The sequence below is a fragment of the Idiotropiscis lumnitzeri genome, chromosome 9 (genome assembly GCF_059441095.1).
Source record: "Idiotropiscis lumnitzeri isolate Australia: NSW breed Sydney's pygmy pipehorse chromosome 9, RoL_Ilum_1.0, whole genome shotgun sequence".
In the NCBI taxonomy this organism is placed as follows: domain Eukaryota; kingdom Metazoa; phylum Chordata; class Actinopteri; order Syngnathiformes; family Syngnathidae; genus Idiotropiscis; species Idiotropiscis lumnitzeri.
Genome location: NC_142399.1, coordinates 16,962,134 through 16,987,266, shown reverse-complemented (window position 1 = coordinate 16,987,266; position 25,133 = coordinate 16,962,134). Strand labels below are relative to the sequence as shown.

Genomic DNA, 25,133 nt, shown 5'->3' with positions numbered 1-25,133 from the left:
AGTCGAAAGCCAGTTGGACTTTTCCTCCCCTTTCTTTCTTTAATCCAAATAGGCGGATTAATTGATTTGCACAAACATTTGATAATTCATAAGAATAGCATTGATTTTATAAAGCGTGTCTTGATTTGTGAGTGAAATCAAGCACGTTTTTGGTTTAGATAAAACGAGTAGACTTAATTGAAGAGCGTTGAGGGAATAATACTTGCTTTTTTCTCTGAAGAAAATACAGTTGCAACCAAAAGTGGTTCATGAAAAGTAGACACGTTTCTTATTAGAAATTGGTTTATTTATTCATTTTTAACCCCAATAAACGTGTCAATATCAATGCAAGTGAAGGGGGTTCAAACAATGTGACAGCATGAAAGGCAAATATACTCACAATAGAAACATGAATCATGTTAATAATTAACATTCTGATATATGCCAACTATCCGGTATATAACTGAACATAATAGACAGTTATTATTTGTATTCAAATTTGGATGTATTTGGGCCATGGGTGACAATGAGTCTGACACCACTGCACTACAGTGCATCTTATCATTTCTGTATTGCAGTACTGTACGCCACAAATGCACCTGCTTTGCTTTACCGCATTTGTTTACATGTCTGATGACAACCAGTTTGCTACTAAATGAACGGCGATGAATGTTGCATTGCATTTTTCTTAAACAGCTCATTTTAATATTGGCAAAGCACAATTAGAAATAATGTGACTTTCTAATGTTGTTTCAGCAAACTTAAAAAGAACCCACAAAAAAATAAGCATGGCCGTTTATGGTTCACGTTGACATAAAAACGTTGTTGCTGGGTGAAGTCCGAGACGCCCTGAAGAAAAATCCTCGTGAATGACTTTGTACTCGGTTGTGTACTGTCTCTCTGCTCAACACCAAATCCAGTATTTTTCCATCAAGTAGCGCGCTGGACCACGTGACCACAGAGGGTGGGTGAGGGAAGGGAGGGGAGGAGGTGGGGGGCGCTGTCATGTTTGCATCCTCGTTGACAGCAATGGCCCGAGTATGGCTCGGGACCGGCTAATCCTGCAATGTTCCACTTCATGATCTATTTATGATGCAATTGACGATGTTTGTATCTCAAGTCCACCTGTCGTTTTTTCTACCGTTTCCCATTCTGGAAGCAAATTCTCTTTCAGGTCGTTTTTTGTAACCTCGTGTGTTCATGATCGTGTAACCACTCCCACTCGTGGCTGGTGGAAAATTACCAGCTTACAAGCAACAGGCACATGAATGGTACTTGCAGTGGATCTCATCGTACAAACCAGCAGTGTCTATTGAAGGCACATGCTCATCTTGTTCATTACCTTACATTTGGAAATAACTCAAATTGCGAGTAAAATTATAGATTTGATAAACGGCGTCACTTTAAAACAATTAACTGTCGTGTATGTGTGTTAATAACAAAATGATACGAACATGACAGTGTTTTGTATTTTAATCCTCGATTACAGCAATTACAGATGCCTTTTATCCGATCGCTATTCGATAGAGACTCATGAAGAAATCCATTCTACATAGGAGTCTGCCCTCTTTTTCTCTCCTGGCGGAGTGGTCGCGTGGGCGCTTGAGCCAATTGAAATTGATTGACGTGTTTTCCTTGCAATGGGAGCGCAGCCGGGATTTCTCCGCCAAAGTGGCAGCCAATCACCGCGAGAGGTGGGCGGATCTTCAGTCCAAACTTTACGCGGCGCCATCGGCTGAAAACTAAACCGAGATGGAATCTCCCAGTCTGAACCGGTTTCAACCGGTTGCGAGTTAGTTGCTTGAGAGAGGAAAGGAGGCGCAGGCACACAACCTCCATACCACCCCGCTGGAAATTTATAAAGAGTAACGCATTTATTAGGTTTGTGAATCACCGTTTGTTTTGTTTCGTAAAATGTCTTGGAGTAACAGATTACTGGCTTTGCCTTGATAGTAGTTTAGGGATCCAATCAGTGGTTATTAGCAGTCAGACATCCCTCGCTGCTGGAGCTGGAGATAGTCAACGCTGCAGAAATAGGAAACCTTTTCTTATCAACTGTGATTCTCAAGTGCTCACTATATCTTGTACGTTGTTTGGCTATCGCTGCACTTTTCAATCAGAGCCTCGGACTATAGGTACGTAAACTGGAGTGAAGTGCAAAGCGCCAAGTAGTTGTTCGCCTGGCTGAATTCTACATGTGCCGGGTATAGCTAGCGGATATTGTATTGTTTTAGGTCATGTTTGCGTAACTTCTCATTGTGCTCACCAAACGGCTCTAAATGAGACTAATAAAATAGTTTGTGTAGTGAAATAGCCACGCGCGGGACTATCGTGTGCTGTGTAGCGACGGTGCAAGTCACGCGTGTTGCCCGAAATGTGTTTGAACTTGGTTTGAAACCTACGTTGTGTGCGATTCAATCCACGCCTCTCCTAGTTCGCCAGCATCACTCGTGTACGTGATGGCAGCGGATGTCAAGTTGGTGTTGCTAGGCACTCACTTGCTCGCCACTGTTAGTCTTCTCTTTGTCACGTGGCACGCGTACACAGCCAACCATCTTAAAAGCACAAACTGTAAATTTGGAGGTTAGGGCAACCGTCAGCACCAAAACTCCGTTCACGTTCCGCTGAGCAAATCGATGGCGCTGTGTCTTGTGGTGGGAGGGGTTGTACCACGCCATTGCTGGACCACATGGGAACTGTTAGCCATCCACAGCTTCACAAAACAGAGCCGAAGGGCAATTTAATGTTTCGCTTGCTGTGTGTGAAGTTGTGCAGAATGAATGCTGACATGGCTACAACTGCTGCTCCACACAGTCAACGCGATCGTTAATTGTTCACTTTTTTTAGTTGGACTTTGGATGAGCTCGCTCGGTTTCTTCAAGATGTAAACAAAGTGACGTAGACTTTTGTATCCAACACGTGGCTTGGTTAACTACTTATCAATAAAATTGAATTCAATCTACTCAATAGGGCACAATCTGTGTTTGCTGCCATCATTTCTCCTTGCCCTGACCAACGCGACTAGAGCCATTCTAAACCTGACAATTTGATGTCCTTTCACTTTTGAATTCTTTCAGACATGTTGCCTGGTTGTTGACAGTTGGTGAGTTGAGGGGATGTTATAGTTTCATTGTCAGCTGTTTGGAATTGTTTCAAAACACATAGTGCACATGACTGCCCGTTGAATGAGTTCGGTGCTTCCATGACCCCTCCTCTCTTTCCTTTCGTTGTTTCAGAGCTCTATGCCAGCAATTATGACAATGTTAGCGGACCATGCAGCACAGCAGCTGCTGGACTTCAACCAGAAACTGGATATCAACCTGCTGGATAATGTGGTGAACTGTTTATATCATGGGGTGGGACCACAGGTAAATTATGTTTCAAATATATATATATATTTTTAAATTCAATCCATGCCCTCATCTTTTTCTTTCAAGTCTCTAGGCTTAATATCTTCACTTCAAAGTTCATTCACCCTTTGTTGTAAATTGTAGTAATTCTTTAGTGTCCTAAATAATTCTGTTGCAGCAAAGAATGGCACAAGAAGTGTTGACACACCTCAAAGAACACCCAGACGCCTGGACAAGAGTGGACACAATCTTGGAGTTCTCCCAGAACATGAACACCAAAGTAAGCAGTGATCAGTGATTTTATTTTAAATGTGGAAATTAGGCAAGCACCACCAGAGATCAAATTGGCGAATAAACACATTTTAGTAATGTACAATGGTAACACAATGTCAAACACAATCTACTATGATACACTGATTGACCAATGACTAGTTCACAGGTGTCAAATTCCAGTCCTGGAGGGCCCCTTTCCTGCATGTTTTCCATCTCTCCCGGCTGCAACACACCTGATTCAAATGAGCAGGCTACTTATCAGGCTTCTTCAGAGCTTGCTGATGAGCTGATCAATTGAATCAGGTGTGTTGCAGTCGGGAGGGATGGAAAGCGGCCCTTCAGGACTGGAGTTTGACACGTATGGACTAGTTCAAAGGTCATAAATCTTTTTTCCAAGCTCAACTCTGGAAATGATCAATTTTAGTGTCAAACTGCTGCCACTATAAAGCCTTTAAAACTGTACAGGCAATGTTTTATAGACCAAATAACTTTCTTAACAATCATTCAGTACAAAAAGATTCAATTGATATATAATAAAACTCATCACTCCATGTCGCATTTACGGAATGAGAGGATGTCAAGGCAGTCCACTACATATATTATGCTATTTGCATGAGACCCAGTTTGCTACATATGCATTTGTTTTGGATGTCACCCCCTGTGTGGCAATTGATCAAGACAATATCTGAACCGGGATTCATTTTGGTCAGGTTTGACTTTCTTCCACGTCTTTGTGGTTGATATGGCTTGACGGTTGTATGTCAGTTGTTCTCTTAAATCTGTTAGACTTAAACTCAGTCCTCTTATCTGCTCATTCATAGTATAGCAAGCATTAAAGACAAAAAAAAAAGGAGAGTCAGTAGACATTTGGATGAAACATAATAAAAGTTTGTACTACTGTTGTTTCTATGCTACTGCTCCAACAAGTGAGTTGTATGATCAACATCAAGTTCGACTTTTTGACTTTTCTGCTACCCTTAAGTGGTGGCCAAAGAAAGATGTTTGTGTCATTGGGCATTTCAGAGAAGATGCCCGATGAGACAAACATCTTTAGTATTTTGGTTTCCAAATTGTATTGCCTTACAGGCCCTCCGATTTGGATATATCAGTGTCTTGTTTATTCAGCAGTGTGAATGAATTAATGTGAGAGCGTGTCGAAACTCTTGGAAGTTTAATGGGACGACGTTATCATTGGCAATTATATAATAGGTTTGCATGTAAAAATGACATCAGTACTAAAATACCCCCCCACCATTGATGAGATTTATGACAAATCGTCTTATTTTTTTCCTGTTTCATCGTCTACGTCACAGCAGGGAGGCAAGCAAGGTAATATTGCTCGAATTGTCCGTTCTGTTGTGTAAAACGGCAACCGATTTTCCCCAAAATACATAATACTCTTGTCCCCTTCAACCTGTGAAAGTATAAAAGCGTTCTGCACAATAGTTAGGATTAATTGACATCAAACGTGAGCTCATGTAATCACCGCCACAAAATAAAAAATACTATGCCGATCGATTGACTGACGCGGGCAAGTGCAAGAATGTGTACACACACACTTCAACTGGTTGTATTTCAGACATTTTTCTACTCTAAAGTTGGTTCAACTCTCAAGAGGCAGATGGGGCTGACAGTAGGCGGGCATGGATCTTTATCGCCTCACTTCCACAGTTCCTCATTTTCATATAAATCAGCCACATGATCTGTTGAAATGGTCATAGGTAGGGATGTCCACATGAATTTTGGTGCCAAGTGATCACCGTTTTTGGACGTTCTATGTAATGAAAGTACAATGATTTCCAATGAAGAGTTTACAATCTGCCCCTATAGTGACTCTTGCAGAAGCATGGGGAAAGCGGAAGGGGGGCGGGGCGTGGCTATGTTCCTCATTCGTCTCTTCTTTCTTAATTACCCCAAAATTAATAGATAAAAAAGAAAATAACTAATTTCAGCTCCCTGATAAAATATTATATAAACTACGCTTGTTGGTGAAAAATGGGCCATCTTGGATCTTGTCCTCCTTTAAGGAAGACTCTTGGAATCATTGCTTCCGTTTTGCAAACCGTGCCCTCTATCCTATTGAGAGCGAGGGGGAGAAAAATGGAATTCATCAGAATCAGAATATCCAGCCCTCAATTTCCCATACAGTTGTCCTCATTAGGTTCACTGATGAGCTAGGGCCTATCCCAGCTGACTTGTGACCCGTTGCATCCTGCAATGGTCAGCAGCCCGTTGCAGGGCTCATGGACAACCGCTCATACTTACCAGCACACGTATGGAAACCAGAGAACAACATCAGCTTCAGGGTCAACATTTGCTCACGCCTCTTTGCCAAAAACACACATACTAAACATCCAGTACTTACCAGAAATTTCTGCAGACACTTCTGTGCTGCTTTCAGCCTTCTTCGCAACATCCCTCTCCTGTTATCTTTTCATCATTGTTGGGAGGTTTTCCATTTCTTGGCATTGTCACTGTTGTGACATATTTTCGCCACTTGTTGATGGTCTTCACTGTGTTCCATGCTGTAGTTAATGTCTTGGAAATATTTGTGTACCCTTCTCCTGACTGATACCTTTGTCCAGTGGTCCCTGCGCACCATGCCAGGAAAAGCCTAATAGAACATCTGAACTTTATTTGGTATTAGAGGCACTTTAAATGGCCATTGAACATTTGTTTGATTGTGGTTGGTTAATTCTGAACACTGCTACATCTTCAATCATTATAAGAGGGTCCTTACATTGTGCAACCATTGAGTTCTTTATTTTAAAGGTCACATTAAATGGTTTAAAAGGTTGATTCATCATGTTTCTTTAATGACATGACAATTTGAGAAGTTTTTGTTTTAATTTTTTAAAAATTTCCATAATAAATAATTCCACACAAAAAAACTGAGAAATCACATCTACGTAAGTATTCACAACCTTTGCAACCATGCGAGATTCCTACAGCTTAAGTAGAGTCCACTTGGGGTAAATGTGATTTAATTTGGAAAGGCACAATCCTGTCTATATAAGGTCCCCACGTGAAGATGCTTGTCAGAGCACAAAGGAAGCATGAAGTCGAAAGAATTGTCTGTAGACCTCCAAGACAGGATTGTCTTGCCTCAAGGCACAAATTTGGGGAAGTGTACAGGGAAAAAAACCGCTCCTTTCAAGCATCTAATGATCGCAGTAGCCTCCCATCAGCCATAAATGGAAGAAGTTCGGAACCCTCTGGACTCTTCCTAATATTGTCAGCCCGTGTCAACTAGAAATCTGGGCGAAGCATGGACCTTATTCAGGGAGGTGTCCAAGAACCCGATCACTCGGTCAGAGCTCAGGTGGTCCTCTTTGGAGAAAGAAGAACCTTTCAGAAGCAGGGCTTTACACTAACTTATGTACTGGTAGCACTAGTGCTATCAACGTTTTCAATTGGTCGCACAGTATTTGGTCACACCCTTTTTAGGAAAGTACAGCAAGACTGTAGTTCCTGATATGTCATCTCATTTGACGTACCTTAATTTCAAATGATGTAAAGTTTGACGAAATCTATTTTGCTGTATAATAAGCACTTGGTTTGCATTAAGCAGCGGCTGACAAAACAGGGCCGGTATTTTATTATTTTATATTTCTTTAAAAGACAAAAAAAGGAAACTATAACAACGGCAAAAACTTAAAACATATGAAAAAACAAGAAATAAAAGAGGAAACGAAAGAAAAGTTAGTTTAACAAAACACTATAAGTATACTTAAAACAATAATTAAAATGTATTTGTTTTTTAAATCTGGGCAGCCATGGATAAGAGGTAAGAGCAGGTCTTCCAGTAACTCGTGGGTTCGCTGTTTGCTTTGTCCGATTCATGCGTTGTGTTCTTGGGAAAGACACTTCACCCGCCTTGCCCCCAGCGTCACGCCTGTGTCCCGCTGGCTGCTAATGTTTGGTGGTGGTCAGCGCACACCGGCAACCACGCTTGCCCCAGAGCGACTGTGGCTACAGAATGTAGTTTACTGCCACTAGAGTGTGAATGTGTGCGCGTATGAATAATGTATCTATTCTGAGCGCTTTCAAGGTTCGGTTGTCCAGAAAAGCGGCATATAAATTTGATGCATAATTATTTATTTTGGCGTTTGATCATACACAAAAACGTTTAACGTTTTTTTTTCACACTGCTAATATTTTTATCAAGGATTTTAAAATGTCCAACTGTATTTGAATGCACCTCAAGTCTGGCCATACGCAAGTGAGCGCCACAGTGAATGAGAACTAGCTGAATGGGAAAGCCCTAATTTATAAATCAAATGGTGAAAAAGTTAAGATAGTTGGGCGTTAAGTGGCAAAGTACACATCTAGCCTTGGATATTTATTTCCTTTATGCAGGAACAATCCAACATAACTTGTATCACAGACATGCTTCCGCCTTGTGCGCGCAATTCTGACAGCCCGACAGAGTTGGAGCACCTTCGCTGTGTACATATATGTATTTTTTTTTCCCGTCCATCAATCAGGCCTGTATGATTGAGTGGCCAGATAGGAGCCAACACTTTTAGTAAAAGTCACATAACAGCCTGCCAGCAGTTACCAAAAGACCACTGAAGAACTCTTAGAACATGAGAGAAAATTCTGTGGTCTGATGAGACAAAGATTCAGCTCTTTAACATCCATTGCAGGTGTCATGATTGTCGGAAACCAGGAATACCATCCCTATAGTGAAGCATTGTGGTGGCACCATCATGGAGTATGGCAGTTTCTCTAAGGGTAGAAACTGGGAGACTAGTTAGGATAGAGGCAGAGACGAATGGAACAATGTACAGAGATATCCTAGATGAGAACCTACTGCAGAGATCTCCGGATGTCACACTGGCTTGAAAGGTTTACGTTCCACCAGAACAGCGTCCCTAAGCACACAGCCAAGACAAAAACTTGAGTGGCTTCAGGACAACTCTGTGAATGTCCTTGCGTGGCTCAACCCTAGCCCAGAGTTGAATGCAATCGAACATCCATGGAGAGATCTGAAAATGGCTTTGCACTGATGCCCCCCCTCCAACCACCTGGAGCTTGAGGTGCTGCAAAGAGGAATGGGCAAAACTGCCCAAAGATGGATGTACCAAACTTGTGACCTCATATTCCAAAACTCTTAAGGCTGTAATTTTTTCCCAAAGGTGCATCAATAAAGTATTGAGGGAAGGCTCTGAATATTTACATACATTATTTATTGTATTTTTTATTTTTATTTTTAATGATTAGGGGAAAAAATCACAGTGTCACTATGGGGTGTTTTTATGTAGAATTTTGAGGCAAAATAATTTATTCCATTCTTGTACGAGGCTGTTACGGTGTATGAAAAAGTTGAACGCTGCGACTCTATCCAGGTGCACTTTATATGGACGCAATGACTGTCTGGCATGACGTCTAATCATGGGACATCAGTTTAATATCCAGCATGATGGAACTTTGCAAAAACCGATATCCGAACATTTAGTTCAAGTTATTAGTAACAAGTTATTGGCTTGTTTAAAGGCCGCATTGTTGGGCTTTGGATTAATTGTTTGCATCTCATGCTTGGGAACTCCTGCTATATATGTGGTGCTGTATAAATGGAATGACCACCATTTAAACTAATTTTAAAGTCAACGGCTCATCTTTCATCAGAACTCTACCAAGCAGTGTGGCTGTAGCGTTTTTTGACAATTTCACAAGCACAATTTAAAAGCTTTCTCCATGGAGTCAGTTTTTGGTCCTACAATTCTAGAACCAGTTCTGATATAAACCATTCATTGTGATTAATCCTCTGTTGCTTTTGTTCATTTTATGATGAAGACACGTTAATATTAGGTATACCTTTTCGCCTATTAGTCATCCCTGTAATGGATGGATTATTTTTTTCTGCTTGGTCTGTATTGATTTAGCAGACACTCCAAGAGCTCTTCTATACTCTAATCTTGGTACACACATAATTCTAGAAAGTCTGCATGAAAATTTAAATTCTATATCCAGAAGTAAATTATCACCGGCTTTTCAATTTTATTTATGGTTTTCCCCAAAGTTTGCACAAAATGCTCATGCTCGGTATGTCTTGTTTCTTTGCTTGTTACAGTACTATGCCCTTCAGATCTTGGAAACAGTTATCAAAGCAAGATGGAAAATTCTTCCCCGGAATCAATGTGAAGGTACATTTTTTTTTTTTCCCCCTCAACATTTTACCAGTGATGCTCTCAAAACATTGTAATACCTTGAATCATATTGTAGTTATGTTTGCCATCGCCCAGTATCTATACCGCGGTCCCAGCATGGTGAGCCAATACCACATACCATACGGTTGATGACGATTTTGGTCTCTTATGGATTCAGCCAATATGACATTATAACATTCGAAGATGCCTAAACCCGGGTCACTGTAGTATTGCAGTCTTCAGTTACCCCTTTGCTGCAGTGCTCTTCTAAAAATATAATACCTAACATGGAATACAAGAGATTACTTTTTATTTTATTTTTTTGTGGTAATGTTCTTACTGATGTGATCAATGGGCTTTACAGTTTGCCCTCAAGACTATTTTTGTGTGGAAAACAGATGAGCTGCATTGGGTCTTGCCAGGGCTACACAATGGAAAAGCAGCTAGTTGAAGTTATTGTATGGAAATACCGATCTGGACTTGGATTTCAACTTGGCTTACTAGGTGAAGCCAAATTTTAGGATCATGAGCACACATTTGAAGCTTAGGAAAGAATCTTTGCTGAATTCCAGGAAGGTTAACACAGTTAAATGATTTAAAACTTTCTCCCTGTAGAGTATTTTTGTGAAAGTCATTTCATTTTGCCCCAGCACGGCCTGCGAGTAAGACTTGTCAATAAGAATTAGCCTATTTATCAAAACCGGACTAGAGCTGAGGTGGATTTCAAGTCTTTCGGTACCCTATCATTTGAAAGTACCAAAACGACAAATTGGAAATAACCAACAAAAGGTTCCCCCACATTTGCTGCTGAGATTTCTGCAAAAACCCTGAATTAGAATTCCTTGTTTCTATTTTACACCCAACACGCGCACACATTCAAAAGTTAAATGCAAATCTTGAAATACTGTAAGTAATTTTTTTTTTAAGACTTTCAATGATTTTCTCCCCTAAATCAGTTTAAACCAGCGTTTCTTATTTTAGGCCAATTTTAATGAATTTATTCTTTTCAATTGATCTTGAGATTTCCTTACCTCTGACTGTAGATGCATGAATATATTTTGTGGCAAGTCCAATGAATGGTAACTGGCAATTATTTCTTTTCCCACATTGTGTAATAGAACTGGCTTGTTTTCAGATCTCTCCTCTCTCCTCACCCAGCCACATTAATATATAAATTCAATGGTCTTGCAGACTGGTAAAAGCAATGTGAGGAAAACAGTTTTTAACACACGCAGTTTAGACTGGCAACACGGATTATCTGGCGAAATGTAATTTATATTAAACAGGCAATCCTAAATCCACATCATTGTTGGCACAACTGGTTGCCAATTTGTGATTGGAGTGCCATAGTTTATGCCGAAGTCCAGGGGAGAATGAAGAATGTCAGTGGCAGGCAATTTTCCTGTCAGGGTCTTTTGATGTCACAAATACCGTAAATTAAGTTTACCATAATTTTTATACCATCTGTTTTTTTCCAGGGATAAAGAAGTATGTTGTTGGTCTCATTATTAAGACTTCTTCTGATGCCGCAAATGTGGAGGTATGTAAAAATGTTTCATCTATGTTATTTAGAATATTTAAAAGTACTTTTGCCTAACTTAAAAATTTAATTTAGTCTAGTAACCCTAAAATGTAGTAATGGAATACCATCCGCCCAACCATTATCTGATTCGCCTATGCCAACGACGTAGGTAAATAGCGGTTTGTTAGCGTCCTAAATTAGCGACTGAATATGGTTTCTGGATGGCGTTGTGTTGTTTGTGGTAACTATGTAATATCAATTTCAACTGCCTATTAACATTGGCATCACTCACTCAATGTATTGTTTGGTAAGATTTATTTTAAAGTAGCCTTTTCGGAGACGGCACGTTCATTGAGTAGGTTTGCAGCTAAATTAACAGATTTTTATGTTCCTGTAATAGATTAAAAGTTAGCAGACCTTGCGTAACTTAGAATTGTCCAAATCATTGGAATTTCAGCGTCTCAACAACGAACCTTCAGTAAAGTTGGAAGCAGATTGATGATCTTAGTTTTTTTTTTTTTCAATAAAACATTTGCAAACATCTCTTATATTAAATATTCAACTGATGAATTGCATATTGAAATAATCATTAGTTGCTGCCCTACTCATATCTCTAATCATCATATTGCGAAGAATGCAAATGTCATTAACCGGTTCAAACCTTGCATTGAAACAAAACATAAAACTTTTTTTTAATGTGTGATTTTGATGCGATTTGAAAAAATGGGACGCCAGAATATTGTGCTTAATAAAAACATCAAGTAACAACATAATTAAATAGTTAAAAGTAATTGTGCAGTTTTGGTCACACTACATCAAACGAATGTCCATTTTGCTGCTCTTCAGGTTTGCCCTACTTGGCCGCCTGGGGGCAGTATAAGACAGACATCGGTCATTGAGACATCTCAACTCCTCTCATCTTATCAGTCCGGCACTAATACTAGTCCTTTTACAGAGAAGCTACCAAATATATGACTGAGCACTTTTATGGCTGTCAACATTATTTTGTGCCATTTCCGTTCAATTTGTTGCTTAAAGGAAAAAGCGTAGATGCTATTTAGCATCAGCATTTAGCTCAAACTCTGTAGTTTTGGCTGTTTTGTTTAGTTTTACAGTAAACTTCAACTGAGCTTTATCTGTCAAACTGCAGTTTTTGAAGTGACTTGAGTCACTGCCACCATACAGTGCTTGTGCCTCAAGTCTGTGCTTGCAAGTCAAAGTTAAAAAAGCATTCGAACGTCCCCTCATGCTTCAAAACTCGTAAGCCAAGTCAGTCATATCTCAAGGTGCCTTATTCTCACAGTGGTAGTGTGAGTATTTTATTTTTTATTGAAACATGGCACCCTCATATAAATCATCTTTCCTTTTGGCACTCACCGCTTTAAATAGTGCTCCTTAACAAAGTGCCAAGAGAGCAAATACTGTCACTGTTGTTGCCTTTGAAACAATCCAACAGCTCATTTGTTCTTTTTTTTTTTTCAATTTCATTTCAGAAAGAAAAGGTGTACATTGGAAAGTTGAACATGATTCTTGTTCAGGTAAGTCTCCAAAGAATATTTCCACTCAAAATGAAGTGATATGTGGATAGCAATGGCCCGAAAATGTTTCCCTAATTTGTCTGTTTCAGTTATAGTGGCGAAAGGAGCGGCAAAATGTGATAATTCACATAGCTTGTGAAATTAGTCCCGTACAGTGAGGCCTTGGTTTCAATATTTCATGATCTAAAATGCGTAAATAAGCCATAAAGAATTCTGGCCAATGTTCACTTTTGTCCGTATCATTTATCAAATTTTTCACAACTTAATGGAACTACTGCATTGATTTCACACGCTTTGAATTATTGATTGGAATGTTTAGGACAGCAGGGCCATCTTCTTTAAAGCAAGGAATGACTCTGTAAATTCCTAAATGGGTTCGTTTTCGACGTTTATGTAGTTGTAGACCATTCACAGACGAGGTAAAAATGAAATATGTGCGGAGGTAATAATGATTTACATCAAATCCTCAGTTGTGCTTGCTATGATGGTTTCTGTGGGATTGGCTGCTGCCCCTCTTTCTTTTTTTTTTTATTTAAAAAAAAAAAAAGTTTTTTCATTCGGCTAATTTCAAAACATCTTTGCAAAGATTAAAAAGATCACAAGAACATTTGCATTTGCAAAGTTGCGTGGAGTAATGGTGCTTATTTATGTTTGAGTTTAATTGAATCCCACTTGAAAGTGGACATTAGTGCTGATAGTAAGAATTTTGCCACGCAGACGGTTCATTAGTGACGTACATCTCTGACGCGGCGTTGGCTTTAGTAGACCTCTCGGAGTGATCGCCTCATTTCGAAACATTTGTAGCTTTTCCCGCCTCGCTCCTCAGGCTCTTCACTCGTCTTTGGAAGTGTTGGTCCAGACTTCACACAGATCTTATCAGTTCAATCTGATCAGCAGAATTTTTTTTGCATTTCATGCAAAATCGGTGATTGGTAGTAATGTCAGAATTTTCCAATCAATCAGCGACCTCATTGATCAGATCTGCAAAGTAAGACACCACAGCAAACAATCTTTTTCACTTAAGTTTTGTGCTGCCGTATTTAACGGGAACATATCATGCTAGTCGGGTCACTGATGGTGTAGTGGTACACTCGCCCGAGTTGTGTGCGGGCAGCGTGGGTTCAGTTCCCACTCAGTGACGGTGTCTATGTCTGCCCTGTGACTGGCTGGCGACCAGTTCAGGGTGTAGTGCGCCTTTCGCCCGTAGTCAGCAGGGATAGGCTCCAGCACCCTCCCGCGACCCTGTACAGGATAAGCGCTGTGGATAATGACATAATGATATATCATGCTATATTTTAAGATTTCCACAGTTAACTATAGCTTTGTTTATTATTACATATCGTTTTGCCTTTGGGGCTATGATGATCTCATTTCTAATGAAATATAACTTATTTTGATGGAAACTTTTCTAACCCAGTAGTACCACACCTGTTCATATCAGGTACTGTATTTGTATCCATTGACAGAAGCACACGAGGAGTGTAAGCGTGGCATCGGCACAGCGAAAGAATGTTAATACAGCGGTTACGCATTGACCATTAACATCAAAATCTTTATGTACTGCCCGTGAAAATTGAGGGAACACTATTAGGCGCACGTTCTTGAATTATTTTAAGGATGACTTATTTTTAGCAAGTGTCACAGATAAAAGATCACTTTTTAATTTATAAACTCCGTCGCATTTGTCACCCTCGAGAAAATGTTTGAATCATTGTGCTGTGTGTATGTGTGTGTGTGTGTGTAGATCTTGAAGCAGGAGTGGCCCAAGCACTGGCCCACGTTCATCAGCGACATTGTAGGAGCAAGTCGAACTAGTGAGAGTCTTTGTCAGAACAACATGGTCATTCTCAAACTACTTAGCGAGGAGGTCTTTGACTTCTCCAGTGGCCAGATGACCCAGGTCAAAGCCAAACATCTAAAAGACAGGTTAGTAAAGTACTGTACTTAAAAACACAACAGTGACTATCTGCTGTATACAACCTGTGATATGACCTTGTGTTTCTTTCAGTATGTGCAATGAATTCTCCCAGATATTCCAGCTTTGCCAGTTTGTGATGGTATTTAAAACGCCAGTCACAATGTTATTTTTCTTTCCAGAGTGTTTCTTTTAAATCTTATCATCTTGTATCGTAGGAAAATTCCCAGAATGCCCCCCTGGTTCATGCTACTCTGGAGACCCTCTTACGGTTCCTAAACTGGATTCCTTTGGGATATATCTTTGAAACCAAGCTAATCAGCACATTGGTGTATAAGGTAGGCATGTGCGGAGAGGGAAGAAATGTTGATTATATTATCTGCTATCAGCTAAGTATCTCTCTTCATTGTTTTTAGTTTCTGAATGTCCCCATGTTCCGCAACGTGACACTGAAGTGTTTGACAGAAATTGCTGGCGTTAGTGTCAGCCAGTACGAGGAGCAGTTTGTCACACTCTTCACCCTGACAATGTGTCAGCTCAAGCAGGTGACCTTCATCAAAAGCAAGTGTGTCTTTTTTGCCTCCTATGAAATGGAACCCTGACCCAATTTATATTTATTTAGATGCTTCCACTCAACACGAACATCCGGCTGGCCTATGCCAATGGGAAGGATGAGGAGCAGAACTTTATCCAGAACCTCAGTCTGTTCCTCTGTACTTTCCTGAAAGAGCACGGAACGCTCATTGAAACACGGCTTAACCTGAGAGAAACGTTAATGGAAGTAAGTTTCCCGACAGGAGGAGTCTCGGGGACACCGTATTAGGATCAGGGCATATCTAACAGATTTCTGATCTGCTAACTTGATCTTCGTGTCCCGCTTCAGGCACTTCACTATATGCTGCTGGTGTCAGAAGTGGAAGAGACTGAAATCTTTAAAATTTGTCTGGAATATTGGAACCATTTGGCGGCCGAGCTCTACAGAGAGAGTCCCTTCTCCACGTCCACATCCCCGTTGCTGTCTGGCAACCAGCACTTTGATGTGCCGCCACGCAGGCAGCTCTACCTGCCCGTATTGTCCAAGGTACCATATACTGATTCATTTTAATCCCATAATCAATCAAAAAAGATTTACAGATATTAATGCCTGCATTCTTTCAGTAAGAACAGAAGTATTGCTGGTGGGAAAAACCAGCACATATTTTTCCTTTTTGGCACATAGTCATATGAGCCAAAATTCTGTGTGCAAGTGAGAGCATTTTCTCCTTAACATGTGCACTGACAATAGGGCTGAACGATTTGTCGTTTTTTGATCGAAATCGCGATTCCAGCCATGAGCACATGGCCGTGAAAGTTTCATATTTTTTACTCGAGCTATTTTAGCTACTCGAGCTACGCTTGCTAGCTGCTGTGGCTAAACATTATCCTTTTGCGTGCGGATCCTCTCCTCCAAGTAACTAATCCTCGCCTCCATGGTGGCAAAGGGGATGATAATGATAATAATAATAATAATAATAATAATAAGCATCGTTATCACCAAAAGAGGACGAGGAGTAGCACCACTGACCGAGCACAATAAGCTAATGCTAATAGCTAAGCAAATATTGAATGCCCAACCGAAAAAGTCCTTTGGTGTACAATACACTTTACAGGCATACATGTTTAAGCAAGAGCAACCAGCTATGAACAGCAAATTAGCAGGTCAGTAACAAGTGTTGAGAGAAAATATAATGGAAAACATCAACACAGTAAGCACACACAACCAACATTTTCATTGTAGTTTTTTAATTTTGTTGATTTTTTTTTTTTTTTTTTTTTTTATTTATTTATTTTTTACAATTTTGTTTTTATTCATTTTCAGACCATGTTTGTTTTAGTTTTTTGAAAATTCTTACTTTTAACTTTTATTACTTTTTGTTTTATTTCTTTTGTGTAAAACGTGAGTGAAACCTAAAACAATATTTTCAAAACAACCATTCACAAATAAAATACAGGTATAACAGTCTACAGACCTTTAAGGTCACACTAAGCAAGCTGCTTGTTTTTTTTGGGGGGGGGGGTGAGTTAAAGTCAAATTGGATGGATGGATAAAACTATGCAGAAATGCTTTATTTTACATTATTTAAAAAAGGGGTCTTATGTGTAGTGGGTAAGGCATAGGTGGTCATGCTGAATGCTTCTGGAGTGTGTCAATGCAACACTTTTCCCAACTCTATGATGAAGGTCTGCTTGTGATTGTTGAACTCTGATCTATTGTAAAAACGGGTCTGTTATGAGTGGAATAAAGCTCCTGATTTACTTTGGTCCATGCTTTTGAACGCCAACCTTCTGCTGCTCAAACCATGATTTGAAATGCATTCATTCATGTTTAAAATGTATGAACCATTTCATGCATGACTAGTTTTATTACTGGACTGTTGTACATATTTTGGATGATTTTATTTATTTTTTTTGCTCCCACCCCTCGACTAACAGGTGCGTCTGCTGATGGTGAGCCGGATGGCCAAACCGGAGGAAGTATTGGTGGTGGAGAATGACCAAGGGGAGGTGGTCAGAGAGTTCATGAAGGACACAGATTCCATAAATCTCTACAAGAACATGAGAGAAACACTTGGTATGTCTTCTGTCAATCCCAATTCAGCCCTCTCTTCTGAAGCTCTCTTAACCTTAAGCGGATGTACTCCAGTGAAACGCTGATCGTCAATGCTGTGTGCTTCTCTGCAGTATATTTGACTCACTTGGACTATGCAGACACAGAGCGTATAATGACTGAGAAGCTCCACAACCAGGTGAATGGCACTGAGTGGTCCTGGAAGAATCTCAACACATTGTGTTGGGCCATTGGATCGATCAGTGGGGCGATGCATGAAGAGGATGAAAAGAGGTTCTTGGTCACAGTCATTAAGGTATTGTAAGAAGATGGGGGGGGGGAAAAAAGAACATAAGTAGATATAGTAGTGTCCACAAAAACGCTTATTGAGTTAAACCAGGCATAATATTAGTAGCTAGCAGCTACAGATGTATGCATAATTTCCTACAGGGTCATGTGGTATAAGGTAGCATTCCCGAAACCCAATGTGCGCCCCTTTTGGCTACTCTTCATTGACGCAATAGGCTAGCTTTGGCCACCCTTCTGTTGCATATCCAGAGTGATTTTTGTGGTACAACTTTGCAGGTCATCCAGAGTGGTAGGAAGTGGGGGTATGTAAACATGGTTAGTGAAAGAAGTCCCAAGCAGTTAGGTTCAGTGATGTTGCAGGCCACATTTAGAGCACCTTATGGTCATGTCCAGCAAGGCCCATCAGTCTGTTTGACTGGCCTTCATCGAGAAATCGCCTGATAACGACATCGCTATTTGTTATTTCTATTCCATTTCAATTTTTTTGTTTTAATTGCCTCCGCTCGTATTTGTTTTACTTGTCTTGTCATGTGTTAGCTTCAATACAGATGTTTACAAACACACGTAAGCGCTATTTATGTAAACTGACAACAGTGGCTTTGCTTTTTAATTGGAACTTTAAATATCAATTATTAATACCTTTGAATCAATGCCAAATCTTTTTAATCTAACAAACAATGCTGGGAGAAAACGATTTTCAGTTGGTTTGATTAAGATTGGTATGGATTTTAAAAAGAACATGTTCGTCCCAGGATCTCTTGGGTCTGTGTGAACAAAAGCGGGGAAAGGACAACAAGGCCATTATAGCCTCCAACATCATGTACATCGTCGGCCAGTATCCTCGCTTTCTCAGAGCCCACTGGAAGTTCCTCAAAACGGTGGTCAACAAGCTCTTTGAGTTCATGCATGGTGAGATTTTGAGAGTGGAACTTTATTAAAATTAGTATTGCATCTTGGTTTCATTCAATAACCTGAGCACCGTCGACGGTCCTTGGTCATCAGAGACCCACGACGGAGTTCAGGACATGGCGTGTGACACATTCATCAAGATTGCCCAGAAGTGCCGCCGGCACTTCATCCAGGTACAAGTGGGAGAGGTGATGCCCTTTATCGACGAGATCCTCAACAACATCAACACCATCATCTGTGACCTGCAGCCACAGCAGGTTAGTTCAGAGAGGCGCTTCTGTTTCACAGGTGCAATATAGAAAGGCACTCGTCTGCTCACCCAATCTCTCGTTTGTGTCCTAGGTGCACACGTTTTATGAAGCTGTAGGTTATATGATCGGCGCTCAGACAGACCAGGCTGTACAGGAGCATCTCATCGAGAAGTACATGTTGCTGCCTAATCAAGTGTGGGACAGTATCATCCAGCAGGCCACCAAGGTAACTTGCAGGACTTTCACGCTCTCTTTCGGATATTGTATTTTGATGTAGTATGTAAACGCGTATGCATTTCGCATGTATTCCTGTCCACGCACTTTCATTCAGCATGTTGAACATTTGAAAGTCATTTTAAAGGATTGACCTCAGGGAATCATGTAATGAACCACTTTTTGAAGACATGAGTCGTGCTGACTGAGTTGATGCTGATTTAACATTTGTCCAATTTCTCTCGCTGCATGCACCTTCAGAATGTGGACATTTTGAAGGACCCAGAGACCGTGAAACAACTGGGCAGCATCCTCAAGACCAACGTCAGGGCCTGCAAGGCTGTTGGGCATCCATTTGTCATCCAACTGGGACGGATTTACCTCGACATGCTTAATGTGTACAAGTGCCTCAGCGAGAACATATCTGCTGCCATTCAGACAAATGGTATGGGAGGTGTGTGTTCATTATGGCATTTATGTGATTGGACTTGGGAGATATTTGATGAGTATCCAAATTCAACCTGGTGAATGAGTCATCATACATTTTATTTTATTTTTTTAATTTTTTCCCTCGAAAGATCTTCCAAAGTAACTTATTTTATGCAATGCCTTATTGGCATGGGCGACAAATTTGCTGTTTGTTGTAATTTATGATAAGTAATCAATTTAGTCCACAAATAGTTCACGTTTAAACAGATTCAACCATTTCTAGGGACAGACCTTATGTCAGAGGTGTGGCGTCTACAAAGTTAAGGTAAAGAAGATAGAGGAATACAATCTTAGTGCGAGGCTCTGCCTAACACCTTTTTGAAAGTCAAGTGCTTAATTCAAGTGAAACACAACAAAATAGTGAAGATGCACAGATGTCCTGGAAAAGATTCCTGCTCAGGTGATCCGTTTGCTTAAGTTCCCTCTTGCGATTAAAATCGTGCTAAAATCGTGCATGCATAGTGAGGATAAGCCGTTCAGAAAATGGATGGATGCTTCTTTCATAGCAACGAATATAACAGCAAGTGTTGCGATTGAAGTAATTACGCCCTCTGCTGGACGCCTCTAATTCGTCACATTCATTTTGCACCCTTGCTTCAAGACAGATCAGCTAAATGACCAAATAAAAATAGATTTTTCCTATTTCTATTTTATTTATATAGTTTAAAAATATATTATTATTATTATTATTCCATGAGCAAAAGCAACCACTTTGAATAATGGAGGTTGAAGAGTCTTTAACCGCTTTTCCATTGGTTCCACTGGCCTTGCTCTGCCCTAAGTGGTCGCGTTTCCGTTACACCTTTTTCGGGGCTGTGCGGTTACAATGGAACCGCTCTTCAAAACTTCCAAGATGGTTCTAATACGCGTCATTGCCAACTGATTGGCTGGCAGTTCACACAATTGTGTTTTGCAGCAATACTTAAGCATAATTACAATTCCATGTACACAGTGAGCAGAACATGTCGCTCGCCAAAATTTCACGCTTTCTTCAAGCTCAAGCTTCACAATTTGGTACGTATGTAAATATGGTCAACTATTGGCTTAAAATACTCGCCTGTGTATACTATACTTGCTGGCGGGCAGCTGTATCTCTCTTTTTCTCTCTCTCGCTTCAACCTGGAAATAGATTTGTAAAATTTAATAGCAGTGCGCTATGGTGTCTGGCCATTCTGGAACATGTAATGGAAAAGCGGCATTAGAGGTCTGTAGTCTGATGGAGGTACCAAAAGGCAAACTCCGGCCCCCAAAACTTTGCCTTGTGAATTTGGTCGTATGATGTTTGACATGTTGCTCTGTGTGTGCAGGTGAGATGGTGACCAAGCAGCCTCTGATCAGGAGCATGAGGACTGTGAAACGAGAGACCTTGAAACTGATCTCGGGCTGGGTCAGCCGATCGAATGATCCGCAGATGGTGAGAATCTTAAGAAATCCGTTTTGGAAATCGGTGTGGTCGCTCACTGCCGTTGTCTAACAATATTATTGTATTATAGTAATTTTAATGTGATTTCTAACCCTGAGGCTTGCTGCTCAGGTGGTTTGATAAGTCACTTGTATTGGTTGTGCTCGCTGCCTCATTTTGGTCATCGGGTTGTTGGGCTGATCCATTGCAGGTCGGAGAGAATTTTGTCCCTCCACTGCTGGACGCCGTCCTCATCGACTATCAACGCAACGTTCCAGCTGCCCGCGAGCCTGAGGTGCTGAGCACCATGGCGACTATTGTCAACAAGCTGGCGGGACACATCACCACTGAGATACCCCAAATCTTCGACGCTGTCTTTGAGTGCACTCTAAACATGATCAACAAGGTATGATTGGACATGCGATATTTCTCATCAGTATATTCAAGACTTTATCTGCCTGAAAGAACTGATGTGGCTTAGTGTCATCGGATGGATTGAATTCTCTTCTAAAGTTTTTAATGTGGAGTGTTTAAATTTATTGGAAGCGTTTTGGTTATGTACCTGAACTTTTCTCACCCCTTTGCAACTTGACATGTGAACAAACCCCCCCAAGACCGCGCTAAATTGTGGTTGTCTGTGATCATTGAGTCACAGAGGACACTTCCACCCTCTTCGAGCTAAGGGCAGAGGTCTCAGATTTGTCACTGGTCCCCAAGCGTTTAAGCAAGGACCACCACCCAAATGAAGATGGTGTCAGCTTCTGCTGTGACAGACGGCGACGATTGCTTGCAAAACAACAGCAAAGGGAGAAATTAGTATGAGGCTCAAATTTCATAACTTTGTTCAGCGTCTTTCAGCACTTCCCTGCTGAGTTTATTACAGTTAATCAAAACTAACAAAATAACTAAAACCAATTTTAAAAAAAATCAGTGTGCTTTTAACAACAAATAAGAAAGTCACTACATTTTGTTTTCATTTTTTTTTATCATTTAATATCATACATGTGCTTTTGTTATTTATTTTATATGTATTTATTTCTTCGTTTAATTTATTTCACAATACTTGGTCACCTGTTCTTCTTTAATGTTGCAACCTTTTTTTATGTTGCACTCGTTAAAAACTCGTAACATAAAAACCTCTAAAACAAAGCATTTGAAAGAAAATGACTAACAAATCTGCACAAATTAAAGCTGAGTTCATAAAACAAAAGTTGAAATGAAATACAAACAAATCCAAATCGCTTTTGGTGCTATCGTGTGTGCTCCGCGGGTACCTCAGATATGATGTTGGTGCCTTTTTGCCTACTTTTACAACCAATGTGGAGGGATTGACGATGTACAATATCTTAACAAAGTCACTGACCACTTCATTAGGTACACCTATGCAGTTGAATAAGATCCAAGAAAAAAAAAGAATGCCGACATGTAAGAGTTCATCATTAAAATTCTTTAGTCAATTATAATGATAAGGAAAAAGTCTGTCCGTGAATAAATGAAGCCCATATATGCAATTTTGAGTGTTCCTTCTCATTGTTTCCCCCCAGAACTTCGAAGAGTATCCCGAGCACCGAACTCACTTCTTCTACCTGCTGCAAGCTGTCAACTCGAACTGCTTCCCTGCGTTCCTCGCCATCCCCCCAGCCCAGTTCAAACTGGTGCTGGACTCCATCATCTGGGCCTTCAAACACACCATGAGGAATGTTGCTGACACCGGTAAGGACCCCGGGCCCTATTTTGCCAGTGAGAATGTCACCAAGCAACAATGCAATATGATGAGAAACTAATGGGGGGGGGGGGGGGGGCACGTCGAGACAACAAACCGTAGCAGTCAAGAAGGCTGACGTCGAGTGACTTTTGAATAATCCCCATGCTGTTTTTGTGGTGTTCAGGTCTGCAGATTCTTTACACAATGCTTCAGAACGTGGCCCAGGAGGAAGCCGCAGCTCAGAGCTTTTACCAGACGTATTTCTGTGACATCCTTCAACACATCTTCTCTGTGGTCACTGACACGTCTCACACTGCCGGTGAGTTTGCACGCATCATCATAACTATGTTGGTGAAATTAAACGGTCTGGCGGTTAATTTAAATTGATGTCAAAAAATTTCATAGACGTTCTTCCAAATGTGCATTTCATAACTGAAAGTGCAACCACTACTAAATACATCTTAGTCATTTTAAGTACTTTTTGTGAGCTCTCGTGTGGAGACGGTGCCCAGGTTTACAATTTCTAATGTCAAAATATACTTAGCATTTTTAAATCTGTATTGTCGGGGATTCAGAATCTAACGCGTTGCAATGCTTTCAGAGCACGCGATTTTCTTCAATGTTACTTTAAAATATCATGGAAATTGACACCGTTTTGGGCATACTATTTGTAATGTGTAATTGTCATCCCCAGTCTTTTAGTGACATTTGGGGTCTTTTGTTTATTTTTTTGGATATGTCTCAGGTCTGACCATGCACGCTTCCATCCTGGCCTACATGTTCAACCTGGTTGAGGGGGGCAAGATCACCACTGCACTGAACCCGGCCTCCCCCGCCAACAACCAGGTGTTCATTCAGGAGTACGTGGCCAACCTGCTCAAGACGGCCTTCCCTCACCTGCAGGAGTATGTCCGCACACAAGCGCAGCCCGCCCGCTGCTCTGCTTCTCCCCTCTAATGTCACCTGTGTGTTCTCCGTAGTGCTCAGGTGAAGGTGTTTGTAACAGGACTGTTCAGCCTCAACCGGGACATTCCTGCCTTCAAGGAGCACCTTCGGGACTTCCTCGTCCAGATTAAGGTAAGAACATGTGCATTTGAAGATGACTGGGTTGTTATTCAGGACAAAATGATTGTTGGAGGGGTGAAAACAGCTCTGCATGACAACCCACAAATAGGGGTCACGTGATTTTGGTTTGCGAGTCATAACCAGCTGGTGTGTGGCTCCGCAGGAGTTCGCCGGCGAAGACACGACGGACCTGTTCCTGGAGGAGAGGGAAGCGTCGCTTCGTCAGGCTCAGGAAGAGAAACACAAAATCCAAATGTCGGTTCCTGGCATTCTCAACCCGCACGAGATCCCCGAGGAGATGTGCGACTGAGCCCGGCTCGCTCGGCCGCCACGTCGAACTGTCCGACTAACTCAACTAACCGCAGCAAAGATAACAAAAGCCAGGAGAGGCACTTGAGCGTGATGACTGACGGGTGACTCCGCTCCCTCCGCGGAATGGATGCTGGTCGTGCAAAACAACGCCAATAACATGTAAATGAACCGTGGCCCTTTTTGCATAATCTACATTTTGTATGGAGACTTTTTTCCTCTAATCTCGTTCCACAACTTGCGTTTGATCAGTCCAGCTTTCCGTTGGACTGCATGAACAAGTCAACCATCTTGTTTTTGTTGTTTCTTCCACTTCCCTTCCTCCCCATATATTTGTTGATGTATAAATATATATATATATGTGATAAAATATATATATTTATATACGGTTGAGAGAGGTTTTTGTTGTTGATCGGCATCAAGACTTGTGGAGTTGGAAGGTCTTTCAGAGGCACATACACCGCTTGGTGGGAGAATGAATGGAACGGCAAATGAATGAAGGCTTAAAAGATGTCAGCATCTTTTCATCGTGAGTTGTGTGCGGCACCTGACTAAGTTGTTTGAACACTTTTCTAAGGAACGCGACAATGTGCATATCATCCCAATTGTATAGCATCTTTAATACCATGGGAACATTTTTTTTTCCTCTTATTCTGTTTCTTTTGGTGTGCGTGCGCGCGTGTGTGGGTATTGTCGCGTAGTCGACATCAGGCTTTTGTTTTCCTCTAAGAGGATCGTTGCTCATTTGTGAGCCTCCATGAATGGGACGTTTTAAAGAAGTGGAAGAGGTATTTATGGGTTCTTGGTTGATGGCTTTCAACGTGTTCAGTTGTGTTCATTTAGATTGTTTACCATGCAGTAGTGCTTCAAGACACTACCTATAGAGCAAAATGACAAATAATAAATCGGGTTTACATTTAATTTTGTATTTTTGCATTTTTCATTCGTACGCGTTGAGTTCTGTCCAAATAAACAATTAGGTTCAAGAATGTATAAATTCCTAATAAGTACCCCCGTCTCTAATGGCAAATATCCCTTCTCAAAGTGTTACATTTGTTGTGAATTTTTTGAACTGATTAAAAAGTTTAGAGTTTTACGAGTGTCTTTGCTTTCTTGGGTCCACAACAACTTTCTGTTCTTGGTGACAGAATATTTTAAAAGAAAA

At 40.8% G+C, this 25,133-nt stretch overlaps 1 protein-coding gene across 3 annotated transcripts; it reads left to right on the top strand.

Annotated features, from left to right (window-relative positions):
• The first annotated feature begins 1,696 nt into the window (after window positions 1–1,696).
• xpo1b (exportin 1 (CRM1 homolog, yeast) b) lies at window positions 1,697–25,064 on the top strand. Of its 3 annotated transcripts, none has more exons than XM_088304371.1 (25): window positions 1,697–1,860; window positions 3,216–3,347; window positions 3,508–3,609; window positions 9,679–9,751; window positions 11,233–11,294; window positions 12,770–12,814; window positions 14,559–14,740; window positions 14,823–14,871; window positions 14,948–15,067; window positions 15,146–15,274; window positions 15,352–15,510; window positions 15,613–15,810; window positions 17,202–17,340; window positions 17,451–17,632; window positions 18,378–18,534; window positions 18,628–18,791; window positions 18,877–19,011; window positions 19,260–19,452; window positions 20,795–20,901; window positions 21,101–21,295; window positions 22,434–22,602; window positions 22,779–22,913; window positions 23,340–23,499; window positions 23,575–23,671; window positions 23,823–25,064. In XM_088304371.1, exons 2-25 carry the CDS (start codon window positions 3,222–3,224, stop codon window positions 23,967–23,969), a joined length of 3,225 nt encoding a protein of 1,074 aa, XP_088160497.1. In that variant the 5' UTR covers window positions 1,697–1,860; window positions 3,216–3,221; the 3' UTR covers window positions 23,970–25,064. The 3 variants fall into 3 exon arrangements, with proteins under 3 accessions (XP_088160497.1, XP_088160498.1, XP_088160496.1); XM_088304372.1 differs by having other exon boundaries at window positions 1,716–2,114; window positions 19,260–19,443; XM_088304370.1 differs by having other exon boundaries at window positions 1,716–2,114.
• Window positions 25,065–25,133: the final 69 nt, after the last annotated feature.